The 10,735-nt window shown below is 40.4% G+C and overlaps 1 protein-coding gene across 2 annotated transcripts in view; it reads left to right on the top strand.

Annotated features, from left to right (window-relative positions):
* Nucleotides 1–10,735, top strand: part of Cmya5 (cardiomyopathy associated 5) — a 106,912-nt gene that overhangs the window by 72,966 nt on the left and 23,211 nt on the right. For both annotated transcript variants that reach the window (XM_005386008.1, XM_005386007.1), the window contains 3 exons: nucleotides 5,292–5,441; nucleotides 8,742–8,888; nucleotides 9,818–9,965. In XM_005386008.1, coding sequence (XP_005386065.1) covers nucleotides 5,292–5,441; nucleotides 8,742–8,888; nucleotides 9,818–9,965 — 445 coding nt within the window. The remainder of the gene's footprint in view (nucleotides 1–5,291; nucleotides 5,442–8,741; nucleotides 8,889–9,817; nucleotides 9,966–10,735) is intronic.

The raw sequence follows: 10,735 nt of genomic DNA, 5'->3' as shown, positions 1-10,735 counted from the left end.
CACTGAGATGTGCTGCTTAGTCTGGGATCTTCTGGCAGATGGTGAAATGTATTAGTTCTCCCAGGTCTCAGACGCAAACTGTGATGTCAGCTGATGGCAGACCATCTGATGCAGTGTGCCCTTGCAGCTCAGGGCACAAGTATAACCCGGAAGCACAGCCATTGTATTTAAATTGACAACTACATTTCATTTCTGTTGGAAGAATTTTAGTTTAGCATCTAATAAAAGGTTACCGTGTCTTTAAAAAGACAAAAATACAAATCCAATCCCCTTGAAAAGAATCCCACAAAACCTCAGTACTCCGATAATGTTTTGTAAAATGAAAAGTTCAGTCACTTATCCTAGTGGATTTTTGTTTAGAAATCTCTCAAAATAAAAGGTTATTTTCTTGTACCATCTTTCGGAGGTGTTGAACTAGGTCAGCAATCACAAACTAAGAAATTCTGATTATCAGAGAAAATCTGCTCTTAAGAAATCTGTTATCTGTTGCTGTTCATTTAGAAGGATATACAGTACTTGCAAATACATGGCAGACAATGAGAGGACATTCTGTGCCCCAGAGATCACAGAGTTAAATTATCAGAAGAGTTAATTTGAATTCTGAAAGTGCACATGCAGCCCTGGAGGCTTGGGGTTACCTGGTCTTGGAGAGCCTGAGCAAGAACACAGCGTTGCTCTGTGACCAGCGATGCCTCTCTGTAGAGCTTTCACCTGGCTCCTGAAGAGCAGATTTGGCAAATCCAGACCTAAGCCAAGTGGACAGCATGAGGAGAGGACATAGGTTTTCCCATGGTGAATGGCAGTAGCTGCCTTTGCTCCATCCTCACACAAGACCTGGCATATCTAGCTGCTGAGTCTCACAACTCCAGGATGTAGGTTTTGTTCTTATTCCCCAAGATATATACGAGCGAAAGAAGAGCAGGAACATGTCTTACTGCTGCAACACACATGTTGGGGGGTTGGTTTAAGACCTCCGCCTTGTGGCAAAGTGGGCACCTCTGGTGGAAAATGAGATATATGTGTCTTAGTGGTAGCTGGGCTTCCTTGACTTTAGCTTCCAGGAATTCTTGAAAAAAATCTATAGTGAAATACACAACACAGTAGCATCTTAGGCATTTTAACTTGTACAAGTCAGTGGCATTAACTTGTACTGCTGTACAAATGTTATCACCATCTCTATGCCTAACTCCTCATATTGCAAAATTGACACTCTGTCCCCATTAAGCAGTACATGTCTATTCCCTACCTCATCTCCCTAGTCTGGAAGTCACCATTCTCCTTTCTATGAATTCAACTGCTCTAGGTATTTAATAGACGTGAAATTATAAATTATTTTTCTTTTTGTAATGGGCTTATTTTACTTAGCATGTTATCCTCAGTGTTCATTGGTGTTATGGCATGTGTCAAAATTTCCTTCCTTTTTAATATTGAATAATACATACTCTTTTGAATGAGTGTACTACATTTTGCTCATCCATCCACTGACTTATACAGTTTAGGTTAGGGTTAGTGTTAGGGTTGTTGCTTCTACTTCTTGGCACTTTTGAGTAACGCTGCTCTCCTGGGGACTTTTTGAAAGCTGGACTGAGTAGAAATTGGTCTGGCCATTGGTACTGAAATCCCAGCTGATGAATGCTTATCCCTATGTGTGACAGCTCTTCATGGGCATCACTTACCAGATGGAGGGAATCTATGGGACTCCTCCACCTACACCTTTGCCTCTAGTGAGAACTTCTAAGTGACCTTTTGCTTTCTTTTGGCGTCACACTTATTCAAGTTTATTACTAAGATATGTAAACAGAGTCACTATTGTACAAAATCTGGGCCTCTGATGTTCTTCTGCTACATAGGAATTATAAACTCCGCCATCACTTTTTAAGTTACAGCTATAGACTATTCTTATACCTTGTTTCATTTTAGAATACTTCAAAGAGAAAGCACTTCCTGGTTTTGAAAAAAGATGTTTAACTTTAATTCTTTGAGTGGAAGGAGCATGTTAGGAACAAAATTATGTTTAGCATATATGCTTTACTTGACTGCCTACACCTGCTTCTTCCTTAATATTTGGTGATGGGGTAGGTTAATTATGAATCTTTAGGTTTGTTATGTTTTGAGAGAGGAAGGAGAGAGAGAGATTGAGAGACAGAGAGAACATAATTGTTTAAAAAGCAGATACAGCTCAGTGTACAATTCATAGGAGCAGCACTGAGCAGGACTTAAATTCACCAGTGGGCTTTTCATGTGAGTCTGTCCAAGGCCTAGGCTCCTTGTCTGAAGATGCGTGGCAGACTCATAGTAAATTAACCTCTGTGAATCCCTGATCCCTATTAAGGCCTGTAATGGCAGATGAAGCTGGAAAGCCTCAAAGAATAAGACAAGGTCACAGCCAAGGACACCTGGATCCAGTCTCAACTAGATAAAGACTGTACCCTCAGGAATTTGACTTTGGGTGGATTAATTTAATCCTTATTAAGGATTAATTTAATACCTTTCTTGGAGAAGTCCTTGAGTAATTTTGCCCTTCTTGAGTATTCTCCTCCTTTCTTCTGATAACCAAATAAATATGGGCCACCCAGAGAAGGTCTTGGTCTTAGCCCTGAGAGAATCTTGAATTCTGTGAGAGGGCTTTGATCCTCCTGGAAACCTGAAATCATTCCCTTTGCCTCTTTTTATTTAGCATTCACTGTATACTCATTCTGGAGATTGTGGGCCTGATCAGTTTGCAATAACTAAGGAATATTATTATCCTGATAGAAAACAAAAAGAGAGGAAAACATTTTTGTTGCCTTAAGGAGTTCTCTAACACTGCTCCAAACAACAAAGGTTGAATTATTCTACCTTGCTCTTCACATGAAAATTGAAAATTTACTAAACATCAAAAAAGAAAAAAAGAAGAAAAGGAAAAGAAAATTTTCAAAACCTCATCTACCTGTACAGACTGTTCAGAATGTGATACTCATTTTCTATGGGGAAGACAATAAAGTCAAAGGCAGAATAGGGCTGTACCCTCTGTCAGTCCTTGGGGAAAGGGCCTTCCTGCTGCCTACACAGCCTGTCTTTCCTTTGTGGCCTTTGTGATCTGTCAGATGTGGGTCTCTTGTTCAGCTGTACCTCTGGGCATCTCCTGCCCTCCTCTTCACTTGCTGGGCTCCTTCCAATGCCATCTCTCCTTCTCATGTTACCATTAGTTGTATGTTGGCACTTTTTGTTAAGCACTTGACATATATAATCTTGCTTTTTCTAACAACCCTAGGAAGTAATGTTATTTATTACTGCTTACCAGTTGTAGAGATGGGAAAACTGAGGCTAAGATAACACAGCTAGTAAGTGGGGGATTTGGCAATGAAGCTTGGGTCAGACTGTCTGCTGTGAAGCCCATGAACAACACCATTCTCCTGTCCTACTTCTTGTTTTTCAAAACTTCTTATTTTTCCACTTTTTAAAATCTCAATTGAATTTTTCCAGTATGCCCCTTTGTTTCATTCTTTGGATGTATTTCTTTCTCATTTTTACCCTCTTGTTAAACTAAGCTTCTTTTTCCTCTCTAATGTCAACATTGAATAAAGTTACCTCATTAAGTGTGGCCCATACTTGTTTCAGTAAGCTTCTGGTATCACTCAGGAAATTGTTGGTTGAAGAAAAAAATAACCACATACAAAAATTTTAGAGCATGACTTCTCATCTGTAGGAATAACCCTTTTCTTTAACTTGTAAAATATGTTCAGTGACTTTCTGTCATAAATTTTGGAAGAAAATTGCAAAACAGAGCTTGATTTGTGGTGTTGTATATAACATTAATATTCAGTATGCACAATTATAAATTAAAAACACCTAGTAAAACACTTTGAGAACATTATTAATGTTCGGAGCAGCAGAGTTCTTATTCTGCAACGGCAAACAGAAACACTGAAATGACACCCAGGATTTGGAGGCAGATTTATTCTACATCAACAGGCACTGATCAGGATCATTCCCAAAATACCAGGCCCTCATGGCTCAGGGAGGGAGGTTTTTATGGGATTGCAAAGGGGAAGTACAGAGGTAGAGTACTTGTCTGTCTTTGATTGGCTCTTACAATATGCATCACAGTGACCAGTTTCTAAGAGACAGAAGTAACAGGAACTGTAACAGGAACTTGTCAGCTGTAACATTACCTGGGCAACTAAGAAACTGAAGTATATTGGCTGGTGGGGCCATTTTCTGTTATAATACTAGATGGCTAAAATGTATATCTAATGCACTTAATAGGGTACTTTTTCCCCCCTGGTAGTTTATATATATATATACGTGTGTGTGTGTGTGTGTGTGTGTGTATTTAAATCTGTAGGCATTGCTATGTTGAAAACAGAAATGGAATAGTAGTGTTATAGTTTCTGTCTAGATGTACCCCCAAAGCCTCATGCAGTCATGGGGCATTATTTTAGAGTTTATCATTGATTCATGGTCCAGTGTTGGAATTATGGATGTGAGTGCTACAACCGCCCTGGGGCAGGTAGTTTGCATACAGTGTAAGAGAGGGAAAGAGGCTGCTTGCCTCTGTTGCTCCTCCCTTTTGCTCTTGCTTGTTGCTTTTGCTGTTTTCTGCCTCCATGAACTGTTGCCCTGTGCCATGTGCCACTCTGCCTTGGAGCCAGCCACATATGGACTGAAACCTCCACAAACTGTGAGCTAAATAAACCTTTCCTTCCTTAATTCTGGGCATTGGTATTTTGTCTCAGCAAGAAGAGAAAGGTAACCAAGACAAGTAGTTTCAGAGAGTATATTTTAATGTTTGATTCATAGCAAGTCTTTTCAACTTTGATGTCACAACTATATCTTAAAAGGGTTTCATTGGTCTCTATTGTCAATACCGTACAACCTCTATATTGATATCTGACAGTCCAGCAAATGGTTCTCTAGCAAAGCATGCTGAAAAGATTTTCTCTTGTTTTGAAGGACAGCCAAGTCATCATTGATATATCCTCTAACTTGTATAAATTTATTGCTCTAAATATAGGACCACAGAAGAGTACTATCCCAATTTGGGAGACATTTCTGTTTGTTTCTAGTTGTATGACCTGTGTACATATAAAAGTGCACAAGAAACATTTGGGTGAATGTGTACACAGCTGCAACAATAACCACATCCAAAGAATGGATAGGATTGGAACTGGAAACTGGGAGTCCTTGGGCTTTTACTCCATATATTTTTGTGTTGTTTGAATTGTATTCCAGCAAGTGTAAGTAACTTTTGCAAAACAACTGATAAATAAAAGCAGCATTAATTATAGTGAATCATGCTTATATTCCAGTCCCACAGCCTCCAAGATTAGAACCTCAGGAACCAAATTCAGCTACAAGCACAACAATTGCAGTTTACTGGAGCATGAACAAAGAAGACATTATTGATTCCTTCCAGGTTTACTGCATGGAGGAGCCACAGGATGACCAAGAAGTAAATGGTAGGTTTGCTAAGACAAATGCAGATGCATGTGTGTATATCTGCATCTGAATGTGAAGTACTTAGATATATGTATATTATGACTCTCTCTAAACTCAACAACTACATAATGATATCAAAACAGCAACACAGTACTTTGGAGGTCAAGATCATGGAAAACCAAAATACATAAATATCATTATAATGATCAATGTGAATATCATAACAGATTTGAATTTGACTTTGAACTCTCAGAAAAACAGGAGTAATTAATTCTCATTTTCACCGAATATCCAAGAGAACATACAGTACATACCAGAATATGAAAGAGAACAGAGTTTTAATCAGCACTGACAAAGTGCCCCTCTTTGTAGAGGAGAAATGAGCTGTACACAGGGCAGTATACTCCATAGTAATTTTAATGCAGATGCAGCCCCAGATGTCATAGTTGACCATTTCTCAGATCTACCTTTGATAAAAAACCACAAAAGACCCTTAAAAGTTACATCATTGTCCACAGTCTCAAAGCTGGGGCCCTGGTAGGCTGTAACCTCCTCGTGCGCTGAATTACTGTGTGGGCAGAAGTGGGGGGCTTGGGCAGGTTGGGTGTCTCACAGACAGCCTCTCCTCGTGGAGCTCTCCCAGGAGCACTGCTCATGAGGCCCAGCAGGCAGGCGCTGAGAGGGTGTCTCCTGTGGGTGGAGTGGGAAGGGCTGCAGGGCCTGCCCTGCTTGCTGAAGCCAGACTGGGGGACTGACACCCATGACAAAACCTGGGAGCCTGATGCAGGGTGAATTGTAACATATTTCACTGTTGCTAAGCTTTAAGTCTTTTGAAATGTAATGTGATAATTAATGTTGAAAAAAATACAGACAAAGCAAAAGGAACTGTATGCACGAAATTGGGCAGCTTCTTTTAGAAATGGCTCACCAAATGTAGTTACCTGGTTTTTGGGATACTTGCCTCTTAGCGTCCAGGTCCCACTTGTCCCTACCAAAGAGGTGAACAAGAGAAGCAAGAATGCTGACCAAGTTAATTGAAAAAGTGAAGGTGGAGGGTAAGGGGAGAAATTGGCCCTGCAGCAAGAACTTGGACCGAACAAAAGAGAGGAGAAATTAAAAGCAAAAATAAAAGTACACCCTGGAGGACACGGGGTGGCTAACTTGAAGAGACTGCTATGAGCTTTCCTGGAGTGTGCCTGTGTCCTGGCCTCGTGTAATTAACAGGTCCTGCCCACTCCCCACAGCCAGCTTTGCCTTGCCCCATCCGGCCCCAGGTAGTGCAAACATGGATGAGTCTGTCTGGAAAGACTCTTGTGTAGTGAGGGTCTGTCACGACATCTCTGTCACGACACAGCAGAGTAAGTATTCTGTTCCCTTAGCAAATGAGGAGAAGGACAGGAGGTCAAGTAGCTTGTCCAAGGTCAGCCAACCTATACTTGATGGGGGCAGGATTCAAACACAGACCTTTCAGATGCACAAGCACAGGTTGTGTTTGTTTACCTTTTACTTTTCATACCACACTTCATTTCCTTCGATAGCCTGCTGCATCATGAAACTCCCTGCCACTTCAAAACTCCTCTTAACAAATAGCTCTTGGGTGGGGTGCTTTGTGTCTGTGTGCTACTGGAGATTGAACCCAAGGCCTTCCTAGGTAAGTGCTGTACCACTGAGCTACAGCCCCAGACCTTTTTATTTTTAACCTTAAAACAGGGTCTTACTTAGTTGCCCAGGCTGGCTTTGAACTTGTGGTCCTCCTGCCTCAGCCTCCCGAGTAGCTGGGATAACAGGGTGCTCCACCACATCTGGGTTGGACTCCTTTTTCATAGTCCTCCCTGCCCCCCAGCACCACCCCGTCCTTGGTCTCATTGGCTCAGGTCTTGGATTTGCTGATGAGTCTGAGACTCTGACAGTGAGTTGGTGCTGTGCAGGGAAGGTCTACGAGGCGTGTGTCATGGTGCCCTTCCCAGAGCACCCACGGGACAAGTCCAGCAAAGCAGTAGTCAGGCATGGGGACATGGTTTCCAGTGTATTCATCCTTAGCATATTCTTTAGATGGAACCATCCATCTGAACTATACAGTTCATTGCAAAAGAAAGGCAATTGAAGAGACTTGCTGACTTGAATAAATAAATCAATCTGGATTCTTCACTTGAAGCTTCCCCCTTCCCCATGCAGGGTTCATTTAGGCTGGGCAAGTGCTCTACCACTGAGCTACACTCCTAATCCCCTTATCTGGGGCAATTTTAAAGATATGACATTCAGGAGTAACAAAGGAAGATAACTGAAATTACCATAGGCTAATTTAAAAAAGAATATTATTATTATTGTTGTTGTTGTTATTATTACTATTATGATGATTTGCAGTACTAATAACCCAGGGCCTCATGAGTGCTAAGGGAGCACTGCACCATTCAGCTATATCCCTAGCCAGCCCCCCAATTATTTCTTTTAAATGAGAGAATTCCAGTAAAAATAATCAGATTTGGTGTTGGGGGATTTAGCTCAGTGGCACAGTGCCTGCCTGGCAAGAGCAAGGTCGGGAGTTTGATTCCCGGTTCCGGAAAAACAAACAAACAAACAAAAAATACCCAAAATAATCAGATTGGCCCAATGGGGCAGTCATTCAGAATGGTATTTTTTTTTCAGAATGGTATTGAGTGATATTTATTAAAAAAGAAAAAGTAGTGAAAGTTATTTAAGAAATTTTAAAGGAAGATGTCTTGATTAGACAAAGATACTTCTTAGAGCAGTTTAAGACCCATTAAGTTATTTAGTATTCCTATAGAAGGTAGAAGAAGTAACTAGCTAGAATTCTGGATTTCATGAGAAGAAACCAGGAAGTGAAATTTGGAAAGTCATATTGGATACCAAAATGGTTTACTAATCTATAAAGATGTTTTGTAACACCATAAGTTTAGAAAATGTGGAGTTGTTCTTTTTTATGATGTATTCTAGGAAATGATGCCATTGGTTCTGAAGAATTTTCTTGAGGACATATTACTAAGATTTAAGCTAACAAATTCTGTGCAGTTTTAATAATTGCTATTGAAATAAGTTGCTTTACTTGTATATGAAGCTCAGAATCTTACTAACATGCAATTATTTTCTAATAAATGCTCAGAAATAATACTACATTATTCTAAATATCTCTTAATGCTATTTCCATATGTATTCTAAAGAGTCATATAATGGTATCTGTAAGGTTATCAATTTGGGTACTCCCCTGAAAAACATCATACCCTACTTTTTTTTTTCAGTAGCTGTAACTTTTGGTTAATTTTGGAAGATGTCTTAGAGTTTGTGATTGCACTTTATTCTAGAGTTGGTAGAAGAATACAGATTGACAGTGAAAGAAACCTACTGCATTTTTGAGGACTTGGAACCTGACCGATGCTATCAAGTGTGGGTAATGGCTGTGAACTTCACTGGCTGCAGCCTGCCTAGTGAAAGGGCAATTTTCAGAACAGGTAAGAAGATAGTAAGGGGCAGTAGGAGGCAATATTCAGTTCTTTACAGACTCTTGAGGTCAACCAGTAAGTACAAATCACCTGCTGTACTGTGGGTGTTGGGCAAAGTGCTGAGTATCCAACAACGAATAAGACTGAGCATTTGTTTGCGAGAAGTTCAGAGTCAAGTGGGAGAGATAGAAAAAGAGACAATCACAAGGATGTTTGGTAAGGGCCATGATGCAGAGCACAGATTGTTATGAGAACTCACTAGAGGTGTGTTCAGAACTGTGGGGGTGGACAGGGTCTTAGACTTAAGAACAAGGAAAGACATGAGGTGAGAAAGGCCGGCACAAAGATGCTGTGTTTGTACAGTAAGAATTCTGGGATTGGTGCTATGGCTGCCAGGAGACCCTGGGAAGTTTTAAGCCACGGTGTTCAATGGGAATGTCTTCTCCAGATGCAGTGTTTTCTCAGGGTGAAGAGGGGTGTGGCATCACCAAGCCTGTATTGCCTGAAAGCTCACCATAGCTGCTTTAGTGGAAGAAAATAACTTACTCCTGCCTTTTAGCACTTCATGCTTTCTTCTGTTTCTTAAAACACATCTTTATTGAGGACCCACTGAGGCCAAGATCTTGGTTCCCTTTTGTGTGAGGGGGGAGGGCAAGAGTCTTTCCTTTTGTTTGCTTGTACAGTGGATGTATGGGAGTCAGATGGGATTTGTAGGAAGTTAATGTTAGAGGGTGGTGGAGGATGGGTGAGAACTGACAGTTTGGAAAGCAGAGGGAAGGAGATCTTTCAGTATATTTATTTTAATCTCTTTTTGTTTTCAACCCAAAATGAATTTTCTCATAAGACATTAAAAATAAAACCATGCCTAAGTGTCCTTTCCAGGTGCCAGAGAAGTATACTTGGCATGCTCTCTGACAGACTTGCTTCTTTCTCTGCAGCTCCCTCAACCCCTGTGTTTCGAGCCGAGGACTGCACTGTGTGTTGGAACATGGCCACCATCCGATGGCGGCCTGCCAACTCGGAGGCCACGGAGTCCTACACCGTGGAGTACTGTAGACAGCACTCTCCAGAGGGCGAGGGCCTCAGGTAAGCGCCTCTCCGTGGAGAGCAAAGCTCTGGCCCTAGCTAACCCCAAGCTTCTGCTCACTGACCAAGAAAAGCATCCTGTAAGCACTGCTGACCCCATGATGCTAGTGACTTGATGTGTGGCTCTGCTGCTGTTCATCAATGAACTCCACCTTTGCGATAAAACGTGCTCTACAACACAGAGTAGTACTCCCTTGTAGGAAAAATGTATGTGAATTTCAACATGGTAGAATATTCTGGGAGGCATATTTAACATGAGTCATTAGACAGGATTATTCATATTTTATGCACTTTTTTAAAGAGAAAAAACAATAACAACATAATAACAACAAAGACAAAAACATTAAAAATGATACAGAATTTCAAAACAAGATGATAGGAATTAACAAGGGATGTTATATTGCATATTGTTATCTTCAACAAAATTGCTCAGATTACCAGATGTAAGAATGCAAGATTGATCAAACGATTAAAGAAAATAAAAAATAATAAAAAATTAGAAATGATACGGAGCTCCAATAAAAGGGTGGTAAGAATTCAACAATGGTTGTTATATTGCATATTGTTGTCTTCAAATTAGTTGGTCAGACTACCAGATATAAGCATGCAAAATTGGTCAAAAAAATTAAGCATTAACTGTTCCTTTTGATAACCAATAGATACCAGCAGTGCAATTATTGCAGCTATCCTTATATATACATATATATTTTTTCCTTTCTTTCTTTCTTTCTTTCTTTCTTTCTTTCTTTCTTTCTTTCTTTCTTTCTTTC

This window comes from Chinchilla lanigera, unplaced genomic scaffold (assembly GCF_000276665.1).
Source record: "Chinchilla lanigera isolate Chin_1 unplaced genomic scaffold, ChiLan1.0 scaffold00024, whole genome shotgun sequence".
NCBI classification, from domain to species: Eukaryota; Metazoa; Chordata; class Mammalia; order Rodentia; family Chinchillidae; genus Chinchilla; species Chinchilla lanigera.
Note: the sequence above shows the minus strand (reverse complement) of the source record. Positions and strands in the feature narration are given on the sequence as shown.